The following is a 19028-nucleotide window of genomic DNA, read 5'->3' as shown; positions in this document are numbered from 1 at the left end:
GGGGTCCATGAACTATGTGTGTATGTATATATATGTATAATATTACATATTATATAGAATTATTATATGTTATAGTAAATAATATAATTATATAATATATCACTTAGCATATATTTTATATTATTATATACATCTATACATACACATATATAGTATGTGTGTATATATATAAACTATATACAGACACATATATGTATTCTGATAACTATATGTCAACATAACTGGTTTCCTTATTTTGTTTTATGCATTTAAAATATTCTTCTGAAAAGGGGTGCATGGTTTCACCAGCTTGGCAAAGCAGTGCAGGACAAAAAAAGAGCTTAAGAACCCCTAAGTTAGGCTCTGAATGCACAGCATATAGGGCAGGAAGTTTGTCTTATTTATTTTTGTAGCTTTTATAGTAGCCAGGCACATGTTAAGCACTCTTTGTAGTTGAGGGGACCAATGACATGAGGAAGGTGATGCCAAGACTTGCAAGTGAATTGGATTTAAGTGAGGGAGGACTGTGCAAAGTCATCAGCCTCACTATCTCCTTCCAGAGCCATGTGGGTCCAATGGCAAAATACAGATCAAGATGACTAGACCCTGGGTATTTATTAATTATTTGTTGAATGACAAGTGAAAGAAATTTTGAGCCATTTCTAGCATTTTTTTTTTAAAATGAAGGCTAAATTCAATTTAAAGATGCCTGTTATTTCCCATTGTGTGATAAAAGCACCATAGAGTAAATGAAAAAGAGTGATGGACTAACTGGCTCCTTCCAAAGACATTCAAAAACTTTGCTTGAGAGGGTGAGTAGATTTTGTTTTCATTACCTGGTAAGCATACAACATAAAAGTAAGTAGATCAGAATTTCCCCTAGAATAATAATAAATTCCATATCATGGCTTTGAAATCAAATTTTCAAGACGGTCAAAAGCATGGATTAATATGTCTATGAAAGCTTCCACTCAAGAATTAGCTTCACTGAAGGGATCAAAGGTCCTTCAATGACTTCCTACATTTCCATGCTCCTGGAATAAGGTAAATCTGACTATGACCCAAACAGAGAGTTTCATGATGGGGGGGCATGGAATGAGAGGACTCTAAGACTGCTGTCTTAGAATAATGAGGGCAGTTAGGAGTTTACACCAATCCCTATTGCCATTACAGTAATTGTCATATAAGCAGATTGAACACATTTGTCTGTTCTCATTTCAGTTTTTGCCACAAGACCGATGCACTAGAATTTTAATGCTATATAATTATATATTCTGTAAATTAAAGCAGCATGGCATACTAGATGGGAATAGCATATTTTACACTTCATTACATCTGCTCTGACTGTACCGCTGCTAAGTTCTGATTTTTCCTTCTACCCTGAGACATCTTTCTGATATTTGCTGAATGCCTATTAGGTAGAGAGAAATACATCAAGGTAATGTCATGGCACTAGAGCCAATAAAGCCTGGAGAAATTTGGAGAGGATGCTGCCCAAATCCTGGCAGCCACAGATAGGCTGCTATAGATAGCAAGCAGAATGGCTATGGGCAATATGGGCAGGTCTTGGAGCATCTCTAGTTTTGAGGACTCCAAAGAAGGCCAGTCAATTCTAGCTTCAGCCCACAAGTACAGTAGGTCTAGTGACCAAAAACAAAACTTGAAACCTAACCTTAAAGTGCTCTGAATCCACTGACTGGTCTCAGCTCCAAACCAGTTTCTGACGGGAACTGATTTGTCTTTATATAGCTCTCCTTATGTTCACAACTGTTTGCATATTTTCTTCTCCATAGAATGTAAGCTTCTTGAGGACAAGGACTAGATTTCCGCTTTTCGTTGTATCCCAGCACTTAGCACACTGCTTGGCAGAGAGGAAGTGCTTAATAAATGCTTCTTAACTGAATAAAATTCTTTAAGGATCTATCTTGAGTTTTCTGCTTCCCTCTTTTTTCTACACTTTTCCTCAGAGAGTTCAACTGCCTTCACAGTTCAGTTACCACCCCTATATTTTCATTCTGTAACTCACTGCTGAGCTCCAAGCTCATATCTCCAACTGTCTACCAGATACTACCCCTTTGATAGTTGACTATCATCTCAAACTCAGCACAAATGAGATGAAATTCACCATTTCACCCTCTGTCCAGTTTCCACTCCCCAAACGACACTACCATTCTCCCAGTCATTCAGGCTTTAAACTTTGGAATCATCTTTGGTGTTTCTTTCTTCACCATCACTCTACAGATATTTATCCCCCCATAAAATGTCTCTCACAAATCAAAGGCAACAAAAGAGCATTCTCTTTACTATGGATAAATCATAGTACTTGATTTTGGAGATATGATCCAGAAGACATCGTTGATAGAGGATGCTTTCACTAGAGGACCTTACTGGTTATCTCTTCCTCTGTGTTGCTGTTTCCTCTTTCCCCCATCTCAAACCTTTCCCTTGCTTGGGGTTCTACTATTTGGGTTTCAAATGGGAGATATCCTTTATTAATAATTATAATGACAATGAGAGGTAGCCTTTTCAATACCCTTTAAGGTTTGCTTTACATATATAGTCTTAGTCTTAGGGCAGTCTTAAGTCTTAATAGGTATATAACTTAATAGGTATATCTCTGTAGGTATAATAAACTGTAATAGCTTAAGATGATATAGGTTGTCCCCAAAGTCTTAGTGTAGTCTTAAGTTCTATTAACTTGGGATCTCATTTGATCCTCACAACAATTCTGGGAGGTAGGTGCTATTATTATTCCCATTTTACAGATGAGGAAATTGTGGCTGAGAGGTTTGTGACTTGTTCAGTATCATACAACTAGTATGTGGCTGATATTTCACATTCCCCTGACTCTTAAGTCCAAAGTGCTAGCTCAGTTACCTCAAGGAGAGACCACTATGACTTGGATGTCTCCTTCTGTGTCATTGGGAGAGATACCTCCATCCAAGGGCACCATCTCCCATGCAAAAGTAACTTCAACCTCATAAACAGACTTATGGGGCAGAGTTAGTCTACAAGTTTATTGCTACCTCATTCTCCTTCTGCCTCATGGCTCCTGAATTCTTACCTACTACTCCTCTCATCTCCGATTTGGGACCATCCTTTTCTTTAATACTTTTATTAGCTCTGGGATCTCACTGATATAAGTACTCCCTCCAGAGGTACAGATTGCCACCCCTGCATCTCCTACCCTGAGGCTCTTGTTTTGATCCTACCATAAATCTAGTACCCAATGTACTGGTGGGGCAGGTAGGTGGCATGGTGGATAGAGCACTGGGCCTAAAATCAGGAGGACTTATCTTCCTGAGTTCAAATTTGGCCTCAGACACTTACTAGCTACATGATCCTGGGCAAGTCATTTAAGCCTGTTTGCTTCAGTTTCCTCATCTGTAAAATGAGCTGGATTTATTCTCTCTGCCAAGAAAACACCATTGTCCCAAAGAGTCAGACGTGACTGAAATGACTGAACAACAAAATGTACTGGTGGTTAACTAGAGCTTGGGACGTTGTGTAGACACCAGTGGGACCTCCCACGCTATCACACCATGATGGAGCCACCATTTTTTTTCAATTAGCCATGTCTCTGATGATATCCTTCATGCCCCTTTGGTGTGATTCTTCAAGGCTAAGAGGTTGCATCCTCTTCCTCCTGTGAGCCTTTCTGTTGTCATAGAGCTGACCCACAGCTTTGGGTTTTTTTTTAAATGACTGTGGTTTTCCATAACTTTCCACCATACACTGTCACTAAAATATTAAGGATAGAGATCAGGGTTGTGATTTCACTGGTATAGGGAACTCCTAGATAAGGAAACTCCTTCTACTAATGCAAGTGGGACCCTTTTCTGCAATGTATCATCTTAGGGAGATGCCTCAAGTACTGGGAGGCCAAGTTTCTTGTTAGGATGTCAGACATAGGACTTGAAATCAGGTCTTCTTTGTTCGGAGAGTATCTCTACCTGTCCTGCTTCTCACAAAATACTAGTGAGGCTAGAAAGGTGGGCCTATGCTTCAGAGAGACTCTTGGGGTCATTAAAAGTATTCCATACTTTCCCAAATCTGGACTGCTTACTCTTCTTCAATTCTGGGCCCAAAACACTGTTCAATTGCAAAGTCTGCACAAGACACATATGCCAAGATGAATGAGATATATAAACTCACATCTATCATTGCCTAGAAGCAGGCGGCTGTAATTCACCTTTTTTTCCTCTATAGATAGTCAGGCTGAATTTTTTAAAATGATCATTTAGCAGACCATGTACCATTTTCTGGTATCAGACTTAATAGCTGTGTGACCCTAGTAAAGTCACTTAATCTGTATTTGTCTTGGTTTTCTCAAATGTAAAATGAGTTGAGAAGGAAATGATAAATCACTCCAGTGAATTTGCTAGAAAACCCTAAATGGGATCACAAAGAGTTGGGCATGGCTGAACATGACTAAACAAATAAACATTTTTTTCTAGGGATTGATTCAATCACCACAATGCCATCTACAAACAAACATCTGAAGGGACTCTGCATTTATAGGGAATCTCTCTTCCATTTGGGCTCTGCACTGGGCATCCTCCATGGCAGTGGCAGATAGCTTCAACAAGCATATATCTCCCTGATTTCTGCTTTGCTTTATCTTAATAAGCAGAGGGTCATGGAACAGAGCTATCTCTATTGTTACATCTTTCAGAAAAATCTTGTATGACTTTGACATATGCCTGAGATATCTTATAGGAAAGTAAATTTTAAGGTAGTAATTTGCTCTGCCAAATCAAATGCAAGTTCACACTCAGCAAACAAATATAATAGGATCTTTGATGTTCCCTACCTTTTAGTCATTTTTGCTACTGTAACGATTTGGTCTGATGTAGAAAATCATTTTCCAGAGCCCACCATTTCCCCTTTCCTACCTTTATCAAAGATAATCTCCATGTATGTGTAGATTAATCACATGAAGATTTTAATGATGGAAAAGCAGGCATATAGAGTGAGAATAATTAAAATTCTTTCAAGTGACCTTTGCCCTTCTTTGGTTATAAGGGCTGTAATTCCTTCCCTCTCCATACCCCTCTAAAATATTTGACTTCTAATCTTTCACCTCTTTTGAGAATCAACCCTGCAATGCCCTCAGAGTTCTGTCTACTTCCACACAGATCTGTTGTGCGTATCCTTGATCTGGTCTAGCTACTCTTCACATTTTTGTATTCTTTAGTGACATTTTTACTTCTTCATGCAACACACTGAGTTCTTTGAGATTATAATTCAAGGGTGGTGGCTCTGCCATTATTAAAGATGAAAGTAGTTTGTTACACTGGGACCTAAGGCTGAGCTTTCCTGATTGGTGAGAGGGTGGATACTGACTCCCATAGTCCACTACTGCATACCTGACCAACCCCAGATCATGTTTTACATCCCCTTCAGTTGTCCACCTGGAGGTCCTCTTGTCATCCAATCTGCAGCTGCATCCTCTAGGCCACAAGATTTCTGGAGACTGCGCCCTGGGGGACTTATTGCATTAAAGTTTAACACTCCTGCTATGGGGTTCCTGGTATTAGCTGGTACATAAGTGAGCCCGAACTCACATAGTTCATTGTATCTAGCCAGTCCCAGCCGAGATAATCTAGATCATGCTTTATATTCCATTAAGGCTATAGACCCCAGTCACCATTTTGCTGTTTACTTGGCCATCACGGATATTCTATGATCCCCTGCCCCTTTGTCCTTCCACTGTTCATATCATGCTAATTCTTAACCATGGCTCACCCCCCACCTTCTATTTCTATACTCAAGTCATTGAACACAAGATAATGGAAATAATGAAACCATGTCACTAAAATTCATGTTTTCAAATCTCTGTTGGGCTCCCAACTGCTGCATTTAATGTCTGATGGACTATTACTCTCCCCACAGCAGTTGTTCAGAATCTTTCCTCTCAAGACTCTGACTCCATCTCTCTCTTTGTCTTGTTATTTTACTGGGAAAGATTGAGGTCATTTATCATCAGCTTCTTCATCTCTCCTCCCCCAAACTTCAAAATTGCACTGCATCTTCACCTATCCCCTCTCTCATTTTCTCTTTGGTTCCAGTTGTTTCTGGAAATCTGACCCCTCCTGTTTCCTTTGGGGACCTGGCTCATTTATCTTTCTCATCACCCTTCTATTCCACCTCAGTCTCTCATCTTTACCTTATCCCTAAATAATTGTTCCTTCCATAATATCTAGGAATATGGACTATCTTTTATAATTTAAAAAATCCTTCCTTTGACCTCTACCATCTCTTCAAGCTATCATCTGATTTCTCACTGCATCATCTCTTTCTTTCACTGATACACTTCTAGAAAGAGTAATCTATACTTACTGTTTCTACTTCATCTGCTCACTAACCAAATCATTAGGATCAGTCAGTCAGTCAGTCATTATAAACATTGGGATACAAAGAAAGACAAAACGGTCCCTCCCCTTATGGACTTCACATTCCAGTGAGGGAGACAACAGGCAAACAACTGTGCATAAAATCTATAAGAGGATCAGGAACCTCTTATAGAAGGTGATATCTGAACTGAGACTTGAAGAAGTCAGCAAACAAGAAGCCAAGGTGAGGAGGGAGAGAATTTTATATATGAGGGACAGTGAAAAAGTTTAGAGATAGAGTGTGTTGTGTGAGAGGAACAGCAAGAAGGTCATTGTCATTGGACCATAAAGTAGGTAGAATGGAGTGGGGTGCAAATGTACAGTGATTTTTTTCTATTCTACTATGCTTGTTTTATATCTTAAGTTTAGAATAAAATAAAAAAAAATTTAAAAAAATAAAAGAAGATTGGGATGGTAGGAAGAGGTGAGGTTGTGCAGGGCTTTAAAAACCAAACAAAGAATTTTATATTTGCTCCTGGAGGTGACAGGAAACATTGGATTTTATCAAATGGGGGTGACATGGTCAGGTCTGCAATCTGGGAAAGTCACATTGGCAGCTGAATGAAGGATGGATTGGAGTAGGTAGAGACTTGAGGAAGGAAGAGGTTAATGCAAAAGTCCAGGTATGAGACGATGACCTGCACAAGGGTAGGAGAAATGTGATAGGAGAGAAGGGAACACAGAAGAGACATCAAGGTAGAAATGACAAGACGTGAGAACAGATTGGATATACGGGGTGGCTGTGAGGGAGGACTTGAGGATGACGGCAAAGGTGGTAACAGGGAAGATGGTGGTACTTTTGACAGCAATGGGTGTGTGCGTGTGTGTGTGTGTGTGTGTGTGTGTGTGTGTGTGTGTTCATCCTTCGTTGCCAAAGAAGACCACGCCATCAAAGAAATAATGACATGACTTGTACTTGACTTTGTTTTGAGTGAGGGAGGGCTGTGCAGGTCACCAGCCTCACTTCTCCTCCACAGCCATCTGAATCCAGTGACCAGATATTTATCAGGATGACTGGAGATGACCCAGGAAGAGGCAATTGGGGGTAAGTGACTTGCCCAAGTTCACACAGCTAATGAGTGTCAAGCTTCTGAGGTGAGATTTGAACTCAGGTCCTCCTGACTCCTGCACTGGTGCTCTATCCACTGCACCACCTAGCTGCCCACAACAGCAATGGGTAAGTCTGAGAAAAAGGAAGGCTTCTTGTGGAAAGATAGTGAGTATAGTTTCAGAGAGGTTGTGTTTGAGACGTTTAAAGGAAGGTGGTCATAGGAGACTGGATCCTAGGGCTACTGATATAGAAATGAAAAGAATTTAAGTGATCATGCAGCGACATTCTACTTAGTTTACAGATGGAGAAACTGAGGCCCAAGGAAGTTGCATTACTTGGCCAAGGCTGTATAGGTAGGAAACATTAGAGGTGGGATTTAACCCAGTTATTCTGACTCCAGACATAGTCCTCTTTCTGCTTTTTCTCCTTTACCATGATACCCTAGCAAAGTGGCTTTTTTAATGTTATTTTTAAAATATTTAGAACAATGGAACATATTATTTAAATTTTTTTAATTTTTAATTTATGAAGTGAAATGAGCATTTCCATAATATGGTAAAACAGTAAAAAGATGATTGCACACAAAACTGCAAATCTATTATGTACAACTTACTATTCCTTTTAAATATATACATTTATCACATAAATTTCTTCCCTGCCCCTCAATTTGCCCCCACACCTACTCTAGAAATGGCTACCGTTAGACACAAACATAAATATACATCACTGCTCTCTCTTAAAGGTCACCAATGATCATTGAAATGGCCAAGTCCAATGGCCTTTAAAAAAAAATCTCATCTTCCTTAACCTTACCTTCAACATTCAACACCAAGGAGCACTGTGATTTAATGGAAAGAACACTGAACTTCAGCAGAGTTCACATCTTGACTCAGAGACATATTAGCGCTGTGACCTTGGGGAAGTCCCTTACCCCTCTGAAGTTTAGTTTCTTCATTTGTAAACTTGAGATAACGCTACCTAAGGACAACAGCAACAGCAGCGGCAACAAGCATTTATTAAATGTTTACTACATGCTAGGTCCTGTGCCAAGTGCTGGGGATGCAACGACAAATAAAAATTGTCCCTGTTGTCTGGGAGCTCACAGTTGCCCCACCACTCAGAGCTGTTGTAAGAAGTTTTAACAACTTAAAAGTGCTGTATACACAGGAGTTACTATTATAGGGACAGCCCCCTCCTCCTGGATACTTTCTGTTCCCTTCCATGACACTGCTTTCTTCTCAATCTGGATATTCAAACTGACTGTTTGGATATTCTTTTATTCTCCACAATTTCATTATCCTCCAACCCCCCTCCCCCAAGTTCGGATGTACCCTGAGAAATTTTCGTAAGCCCTCTTTTCTCTATGTATCCTCCCTTACTGATCTCATTTACTTCCAGATTCAATTATCATCTCTATGTAGATGTAGACTTCTATATATCTAGACCAAATCTTTAAATTTCAAACAATCTTGTTGGAATTTCAAACACAACTTGTTCAAAACTAAACTCATCATATTCCCCCCTAAACTGTCTCCTCTATGCATTTCCTCTTAGCTGTTGATGGGACCACCATCCCTCAGTCACAAAGGGTCACAATCACAGGATCTGAAGCAGGAAAAGCCCTTAAAGATCATTTAGCCAAGACCCTTCATTTTATAGATGAAGAGCCTGAGGTTCTGTGATTAGCCCAAGACCACACAGGTAGAACACAGCAGAGCCACCATGTGAACTCAGGGTCTCTGACTCCAAACCCAGACTTTTACTTGTACCACATCACTTCCTGACCAATAGTCATGTCTGGCTCAATTACAGAAATTATCTCAATTACCACCACTGATTGGCAATGCTAAGTGCTCTGAGGAAAGCTAGCACTTTCTTATTAACATCAGTCACCAAGTAATTTAATGAGTGCCTACTATGTGTTTGATGCTTCCGGAGGCAGAGGATAAATATTAGACACAACCTGGGCCACAATAAGTTGGAAGTCCATGAAAAAGTGCTTCTTTCCCTTTTTGCAGAGGTCATGGAGCATAGGATTTAAAAGATTTAGAGCTGGAAGAAACCATAAAACATTTCCAGTTCAACCTCTTCATTTTTACAGATGAGGAAATTGAGGTCCAGAGAGGTTCCCTGATTTACACAAGATAATTCAGGGAGTAAATACAAGATTAGATTTAACCCAGGTCCTTTAATTCCAAATCCACTATTACTGTTTTTTAGAAATTGAACCATGCTCTCTCTTATGGTAGGGGATGATGAATATAGATATACTTTAGTGCGGTTGATGTTCTGGTTAGTTTTCTTGAATCGCTTTCTCCCCTCTTTCTTTTTAACTGTCATAAAGAATAGTTCCTCTATAGGAGACCGGTGAGGCATATATTTAGAAATGAGAAGATGTTAAAAGAAAAGATATCCCACACAGTTTTAAATTGATCTAGGCAATAATGTATTATAACTATTAAGTCTAGGCAAAACACATTCTAAGGGGCCTTCTAACAATCTACCAGTTATGTCTCAGTGAAGGCAAGTTCTGTCTTCATTATGAATGTCCCTAGCTTGGCCTTATTTATGAATAGTGCACAAGGAGGATGGGAGAAAAGAGAAACAGTGCCCTCAGACTGAAAATCAGGGGACCTAGGTTCAAATCTGTAAAGTGACCTTGGTCCAATTTGGGACCTCAGTTTCCTCATTTGTAAAAGTGTGTGTGTATGTGTGTGTGTGTGTGTGTGTGTGTGTGTCTAATACTAAGTAACAGTGTTACCATAAGGATATCTTCAAGCACTAGAGGAATGTGAGCTGCTGTTAGTACAGAGTATCTCTATCCTTTCAATAGCTCACAAAACTTCTGCAGCCTTTCACAACGAAATCAGATGCAAAGTTCTGCTAATCGGGCACAAGGCTTAAATAAATGGGAAATGAAAGAAGAAAAAGGAAAGAAGAATGGCTCTGTTACCACAATAAAGCTTGATACTTCTAACTCTAATGCTTCATGGGACACATGTAGACCAGACCTTGGAAAATGGACTTGTCCTTGTTCATTACTAAGGTAAACGATGGAGCCCTTAATAGAAACCCACAGCTACCAAGAGGAATCATGCCTCTTCCAAAAACAATTGTGCTGACCTGCTGGGGAAACAACCAGGAAAATCAGAATTGAAAGTTTATACTCAGGTAAAGTGGATTATCTCTCACAACTCTCAGAGTGGGAGTTTTTTTCTCTCCAAGTAGACATTAGTGTTAAACCAGCAATCTGGAGCTTGCCTAGGATGCTTACTTATTTAACCCTGGACAAGTCACTTAACCTCTCTGTGACTCAGTTTCCACATCTGTAAAATGAAGGAATTGGATTCAGTGGCCTCTAATGTCCCTTTTACCTTTTAATATATGATCCTACAATCATTAAGAGTTGCATTAGGAACTCTCTGTACTTGAAGTTTTTTAAAGTATATTCTATTTGTACGTACACACTTGAAATGCTTGTAGATTCAAGGCCAATTTAAGTCTACATCTATATTTTGGTTCAGAATTGATAGCATGCAGGTGTGGGATCAGTAAGGAAGAGAATTAGATAATCTGATGGCAATTGGCTAATTTGCACAATAGGAGAAAGAATCCCCGGTTTCTTTCATTTATCCTTGAATAGCTCCCCTAAAACTCTTTGTAGCCAACTAACTTTCTCCAATTGGGCAACATCAAAAGAGCAAATGAAGTGACAGGCTCCAGTTGTAAGCCAGGAATTTAATGTGAGGCTTGCCAGCCTCCTCTCTCTCCCTTTCTTCCCAGTCCTTCATTTGCAGTGATTACTATGCTGAAAGCCCACAATATTGAAACATCAAGTACACAGAAATTAAAACCAAGTTCTCATTTCTGGACAAAGCATGTCAACCCTGGGACCATCTGGGACAACTCAGTAGTTTCTACACCAATGACTTCAGTAGGAGCAAAGAACTCTGTTAGAACTGAGAGGGGGCTGATCAAGGAAGATCACATTAGCAGAATTTACTCTTTTTTCCAGGTTTTAAACATCTCTGGAGATTATATAACAACAATGAAGAGCAAATACTTCCCTTAATATCTTATGAAAGTTTTATTGTCAACACCTCCAAATATGACTATAGGACATAGGATATGGGATCTAAGAACAAAGGGGGTATGTTAGGGGATCATCTAATCCAACCTCCTCATTTTACTGAAGGAGACAATTTCTGAGGGGTTGAATGATTTGCTCAAGGTCACTCAGTCAGTGATTGGCAGAGAAGGGACAAATCGTGGCTTCCTGATTTCTAGGGCAGCGTCCTTTCTACTATATCCCATTTCCTCTGTTTGTGGATTTCTGTTTCTTTCTGAAAATTTCCTTTGGTGGAGGGCTGGTGATGGAAACACAGGGTCCAGGATGAGGAACTTGTACTCAAAGCACATTAGAGAAGAACATTTTTAAGGGGGGTAATTTTTTGCCTTTAATCTTGCTAAAGCATGAAGGGCAGAGTAGTTCCAAATGTCTTTACATGTCTCTCTTCAAGCTTCCTCTCTTCTCATCCATTTAAAATTAATCTGGTAGTAAAAGAGACATTCCTAATGGTTTCCAACATACTTTTCCTGTCTATATCTTCTAAAATTATTAATACACAAAATCTATAGAAAAAAATTTCAATCTGTGTTAACCCTTATATGGGATCATGAGAATTTATTACTAACGAAACTGTAAAATAAAATAGAACTCCTTTTTAGAAACAATTTTTTTTCAAAATGTTAAGTTATTTAGCTCCCATTTATATAGAAAGCAATAATAATTATGGATAATTTTGAAGTTCTTGATGTTCAATCCCTTCTCCCCTTTTGTCTTCACTGCTTATGAGTAAGTTAGGCTTTTCACAGACCGACATCCTTCCTTCTGTTGCCCTCCTGGATTCCTTATAAAAACTGTCAGTTTCCGTAGAACACGATGTACTCTATAAAAGAAACAATGCAAGGGCATCTGTCCTCAGAGAACTTAGCATCACAGGACTGCAGTTTGTAAAGAACTTTAGAGAGCAGACAATTTACAAAGTAACCTACAATGGAGTGCAAATTAAATTATATTAAGTTGATAGTAGCTTTTGGTCAAAGGTCAGAGAAGCAGAGCTAGAAGGAACTCATGGAGTCCAACTCTTTCTTTTTACAGACGAGGAAGCCGAGATGTAGACCTATTTCACTGGGAAATCATCAGCTTCCATGAATTTAATCATCTTGTCTAACGCTGATAATTCTCAAATCTACCTTTCCTGCCCCAACCCCTCTGGTGACCTCCAATCTCTCATCTCTAACTGCCTTTCAGACCTCTCAAATTGGATGTCCAGTGGACATCTTAAATTAAACACATCCAAAAAAAGAACTAATTATCTTTCCTCCTAAACCCTCTCCCCTCCCACTTTCCTCATTACTGCAGAAGACAACAACATCCTTCCAGTCCCCCAGGCTCCCAAGGATCATCCTCCATTCTCCACTATGTCTCACCCTCCCTCCCCATATCCAGGCTAGACAAGGACTGTTAACTTCACCTTTGCGACATCTCTCAAACAAGCCCCTTTCTCTCCTCTGACACTGCTGCCATGTTAGTGCAGGCCCTTGGTACCTCAAGCCTGGACTAAAGCAACAGTCTGCTGGAGTGTCTGCCTTCTTCAAGTCTCTTCCTACTCCAGTCCCTCCTCCATTCAACCACCAAAGTAATTTTCCTAAAGCAAAAGTCTGACCAGGTCACCTCCCTACTCAATGAACTCCAGTGGGGTACCTATTGCCTCTAGGATCAAACACAAAACACTGTATGGCTTTCAAAACCCTTTGCAACCCAACCTCTTCCTACCGTTTCTATCTTCCTATACCTTACTCCCTACCACAAACTCTGATCCAGTGACACTGACTAGCCTCCTGACTGATCCATGAACAAGACCCTCCATCTTTAGTCTCTGGACATTTTCTCTGGCCCTCCCTATACCTGGAATTCTCTCCTTCCTCATCTCTGCCTACTAATTTCCCTTGCTTCCTTTAAGTCCAAATTTAAATCCTATTTTTATGAGAAAGTTTCCCCAGTCCTTGTTAATTCCAGTGCCTTCCCTCTGATAATTTTTTCCTATTTATCCTGTCGATCAGCACTTCTTAAACTGTGCTTTTTCACATGGGGAGGTCGTGAAAAATTTGGCAATAGGAAAAGGTTTCTGAATGCACATTGATCAAAAATTAATTAAAAATCAAACATATAATGAATCCAAGGTTCTTCTGGCAGTGCTTGCCTGTGTTGCATAGTGCAACTTCACTGTAGCCTTGGTTCTGAACACAAAGCATGTGCACTTTTCACTGAGCATGCCCTCAGGCCATGCAACATTAAGGAATGCTGCCAAACCACAAAAAGGGGACCAGGAGTGGAAAAAGTTTAAGAAGTCCTGCTGTATATAGCTGCTTTGTCTGTACTTGTTTGCATGTTGTCTCCCCTACTAAACTGCAAGCTCCTTGAGGGTAGAGTGTATCTTGTCTTTGGTCTCTTTCTGTATCCCCTAGTACTTAGCACAGTGCTTGGCACATAGCAGGTGCTTAATAAATACTGATCAATTGATTGCAGATAGAAAGGTAGTTTTAAACAGCATTTCTGGGTTTGAATTTGGATTCTCTAATTCCATATTAAGCTAGTTTTCTATTGCAGTTCATCCAAATACCAAACATCATTCAAGGTATGCTTCATGTCTTAATTCCTCTAAGAAGCCTTTTTAGACAATTTAAGCATAGACTGATCTGTTCTTCCTCCCACCTCTTAGGGCACCAGTGGCAGTTTTATCCTCATATTTCCCTAGTCTTGTTTCCCCAGTTTGAGTAGAAGCTCCTTGATGACAGAAACTGTCTCATCAACTTTTCTTGTTTCTGGCTGATATAACACCCTATTCCAATAACGGTCAGGTTTATTGCCTAGGGGCAATATAAATGGTGCCTCAAGTTCATGTGATTTTGTCCTCTGCTGCTTTAGAGAGTTTCTATTAAACAGAAAGTCAGGAATATAAACACAATTACTGCTGGTCCCCAGTTGGGAGAATTCCTAACAATGAAGCCGGGTTTTGATTTTCTGCCTTAATAAACATTTGTATTTATCTCTATCTAACCCCTAGCCTCTAGGAGGTTGAAGCAAAATTCAGGTCATTAGAGACATTTGAGTAAAGAAGCATAAGAGTACATTACAGTCTTAGTTTCTTCATCTCTAAAATTAAGTTGTAAGAATAAAAGACCTCCAACAATCTTTCCAGTTCAAAATTTATGATCCCATTGGAAAGGTAGAGAGGGGGTAGCACTGTACTTTCCTTTTCCTGACATGAACAATGCCATTTTATAAGCCTCCAGGTCAGACTAAATGGGCAGGCTACATCTAGCCCTGATGGTTGTGTATTTCTCTCTTCTAGGCTTCCTTCAAGGAAAACCAAGACATGTAGAGTCTGCCCTGTCTTGCTTGGATCTCCCAGGGCAATGACAGATAAGATTAAGAAGTTTCTGTCCTCTCCTCTAAAATACAATGGTCCTACAGACCAGTGGCTGACTGGTTGTAAACCCAGTCTGTTTATTTTTGTCCATTCCATAAAGAACCAGCAGCCAACACCTCATATTCCCAAGCCTGATTGTTCCACAGAGATTCCTTACTTTATTAAGAACTGGTTCTTCTCTCAGTCTTGGTTTGTAACTATGTATGTAATGAAACTCTTTACTGACTTCTACCTTCAACTGTGAACAGGTTTTCTTGCCAAAAACACTATGATCCTAAGATAAAATTTAACCAGGATAAATGTAAAGTTCTGAATTTCAGTTAAAAGCATCAATTGTATTAGTAAAAAATAAGAGAGAACTAGTTCAATTAGTAGTTCAAGAGGCTGAGGATTTTCCTTGACCAATGTTCAATAAGAACCAACTATGGGTTGCAGCTACACCATTTCCATCTATATGACTAGAAACATAGTGCTCCTAATGATAGGGATTGTTGTATAGTGGATAAAGAGTCAGCCCCAGAATCAGGAAGTCCTGGATCCTAATTCTGCCTTTGTAACACACTGGCTATGTGACTCTGGGCAAGTTCTGTTATCTCACAATTCCCAAGGCTTAACTGAATAGTTATTTATTTTTCAGAAAGATAATCAGAATGATATTACCTTTGTTTATGGAATGACAGGTATAAACAAACCAAAAAAAGAAGTTCAGATCAAAGGAGGTCGGGCACCATTTTTTCCAATAGCATTTCTCACATTGTATCTCTGTGTCATATTTTGGTAATTCTCAATATGTCAAACTTTTTAATTATTATCATATCTGTTATGGTGTTCAATGATCTTTGATGTTACTATCGTTAAGCATTTTTGGGCACCACAAACCACATCCAAATAAGACAATGAATTTAATTGATAATGTTGTATGTTCTGACTGCTCCACTGACCAGCCAATCCTCTGTCCCTCTCCCTTTCCTCAGGAATCCCTATTTCCTGAGACACAATAATATTGAAATTAGATCAATTAATAACCTTATAATGGACTCTATGTACTCAAACGAAAAGAAGATTAAATCATTGGGGAAAACTTCATTGTTACCTTACTTTAAGAATCTACCACTGCCACCCCAACCTACAACAACCACCACCCTGATCAGTCAGCAGCCATCAGAACACTGAGGCAAGACACTTCACCAGCAAAAGGATTACAACTTGCTGGCTCAGATGATGGTTAGCATTTTTTTTTTAGCAACAAAGTATTTTTCAAAAAGTTAAGGTATGTACATTTTTTTAGACATTATTGCAAACTTAATCGTATAGTATAAGTAGGATAGCTATTATGTACGTTGAGAAACCAAAAAAATTTATGTGACTTGCTTGATTGTGATATTGGTCAAATTGTGGTGGTCTAGAAGTGAACCCCCAATATCTCCAAGGTATGCCTGTATTAGTTGTTCATTCTTTTGGCAGAATTATATCTGGAATGCTGACACTGGGAGGTCCCATTCCCAGCCGTTCCATCATTTTGGTTCTAGGTAATGTGTTCTAGTGGAAAGAGCACTGGATTAGCCTTTCCTCCTAACTAGCTTAAGCAAAGCATTTCCTTAGCCTTGGTGAGTATCAGTTTCTTCCTTTGATAAATAAGGTTTCTAATACCTGCTCCACTTATTCCACAGGTTTTTTTGTGAGGGTTAATTTAGTCAAGGTGTAGAAAAAAAGACACGGAAATGTTTAAAAGCACTACATGAACATAAAACCTGGGAGAGAGGGACAGTGACATAGGAGACCAGATGAAAAGGTCTCCTCTGCCCATGAACAGGGACCCCCTGGTAGGGAACCCTGCATGGCAAGATGCTTGCTTATTAAAAGTATCCACTAAGTCTCCTGAGTGGGGAAAAAATGATCTTCTGAATATTGTCTTTTTTTCAGGCTGATCTGCCTTCAAACTAGATTTTCTATGTACATCCTGCAAGGAAAACAGAGACTTTGTAGATGCTTTTGCATAGGCAGTCTTACACCCCACCTCTTTCCTTCCTGCTGCCTGAAATGTACTCCCCCTTTCCCTTTTCTTAGAATCCCTAGATACCTTCGAAACTCAGCTCAATTACCTTCCTGAGAGGTCTTCCCTGCCTCCCCCCCCCACTGTATCCTCTTCCTCTTCTTTATTACCTTCTATTTATTTTCTGTGTACATATATATTGTATGTATTGTTTACTCTGATAGAATATAAGCTCCTTGAGGGTATTTTTCCTTCATTTTTCCTTCGTATCTCTGGCACCTAAGAGACTACCGCCTGGTAGGGATTGACTGACTGGCTTGGCTGCTCTCATGAAGTACTCAAAGAAACAACTAAATCATAATAATTATGGCTTTCATTTAATTTTTCCAAAAGAGTTTCCACTTGGAACATTTCCTACATGATGAAACTTTCCTTCCTCTCAAAGCCGGTGTATCAGTGAAACCATGAATAGCAAAATGCATAGTAAGTGTATTTTCATATCAGTGAACCCATCCATAGTAAAAAAAATCAAGATCAATAGCTTGTACTAAAATGGACAGGATGATTTCATAATCTTCCTGCAGTGGTGGGGTGTAATGATGGGAAGGCGATCACCAGTTTACCCAACTCTTTCTAAAGCCTGGAGGGATGCTGGCACGAGCCTGTTGGAAGGAATGTGGAACAGTACTGTGGCATCTAGGGGATGCTGAATTATTATGTACAATGAATCCTGGCTACGAGGGAAGAACACAAAGAAAGGCTGAGCAGGGTCAGCCACTTTCTGTCCTCGTTCACTTCAGAGGATGCATCTCAGGTGGCTCTTCCTGACAGAGAAGTGATAAGACAAAGTAACTCCTATTTCACAATGCTGCGAGGCCAGGTCACTGGAGTCTAAATCTGTGCTTCTTGGCAGACTCTAAACAGACTCTACAGAGAAGGTCAGGTAGAATCAGAGGATGTCAGATCAAGAAGAGACCCTGGAGATCATTTGGTCTAAATCTCTCATTTAAGAGATGAAAAAGCAGAGACCCAAAGAGGCTAGAGGCTCTGACTAAGGTTCTGCTAGCTAGCCAGCTAGCTAGTTTGGGGGTAGAATCAGGTTTAGAACTCAGCTCTTCAGGCTCCTAGTAGTGCTTCTTCCAGATGGTGGCCCAAGTAGACAGAGGGCTTGGCCTGGAGTCAGGAAGATCTGAATTCCAATCCAGCTTTAGACACTTACTAGCTGTATGACCTTGGGCACACTGTATTTGCCTCAGTTTCCTCAACAAAACAAATATAATAATATCCTACTTAATAATTAGGGGAACAAACAGTTTTTATTCCTACCAGTCCAATGCAGTATCTTACTTAGAAAACATTTTGTCATCACTGTAATGGGCAGGCTAAAAAAAAAATCACACACCACACCACAAGGTGCTTCCTTACTCTAAAGAGAGCTCAGGGATACAGCTGCTGAAGAGAAATGTGAAATTAAAGAAAGAATGAAATGTGTGATCTTATTTAATCACACCTGGTGCTTCAATTTTTCAATAACAGCACCCTGCTACACGGTATCAAATTGGTTTTACCAAAAAAAAAATGTAGCTGAAAGATGAATTAACTATTTCACCACTAACTCTCTGCTTGGTGAACAAGGTAGTGTCAAAAAGTGAAAAAACATCTCAGTTTTCCCATCAGGAACATATTGGAGCTAAAATCCCCTAGGGGCTGGCTTTGCATCAAATCATCACCCCAGAGGAGCCCTATCTCCTGAGGACACGTTCACCTAGTCTGTAGTGGAGGGTTTGGTCTATTTTTATGCCAAAGACATCTCTCTGATCAGAATCTACTTGAGATCTTAAAGTTTGACCTTGTAAGGGGTCTTGCTTCATATGCTTCGGCAGTTGGTAGGCCAATGAAACATGAGAAAAATGGTCAAAATATAAGGAGTTGAGAGCTGAAATCCATGCTAGAATTCTTATTTTGATGGGCTTTCTCCACCCCTCCCTCCTTCCCAAGGAGGCATTAAGGTGTTACATTAAGGTGTCTTGGGACTTGTACTGGATGTCAAATATAATTTGATTCTGCAGGCAGTGCACTGTGTGACTGTCCATGTCTTAGTGGCTAGTTAGACA

The 19028-nt window shown here is 39.7% G+C and overlaps 1 protein-coding gene across 11 annotated transcripts in view; it reads right to left on the bottom strand.

Moving 5' to 3' along the window:
• Nucleotides 1-19028, bottom strand: part of SAMD12 (sterile alpha motif domain containing 12) — a 513637-nt gene that overhangs the window by 135594 nt on the left and 359015 nt on the right. The window contains exon 5 of one of the 11 annotated variants that reach the window (XM_072603229.1): nucleotides 11857-12374. The exons of 8 other annotated variants lie outside the window; for them this stretch is intronic. In XM_072603229.1, coding sequence (XP_072459330.1) covers nucleotides 12349-12374 — 26 coding nt within the window. In that variant the 3' untranslated portion in view covers nucleotides 11857-12348. Of the gene's footprint in view, nucleotides 1-11856; nucleotides 12375-19028 lie in introns of those variants that run through there. 2 more of the 11 variants (XM_072603231.1, XM_072603225.1) reach the window with 2 other exon arrangements.

This window comes from Notamacropus eugenii, chromosome 4 (assembly GCF_028372415.1).
Source record: "Notamacropus eugenii isolate mMacEug1 chromosome 4, mMacEug1.pri_v2, whole genome shotgun sequence".
NCBI lineage: Eukaryota > Metazoa > Chordata > Mammalia > Diprotodontia > Macropodidae > Notamacropus > Notamacropus eugenii.
The sequence above is the reverse complement of the archived record's forward strand: the minus strand, read 5'-3'. Positions and strand labels throughout refer to the sequence as shown.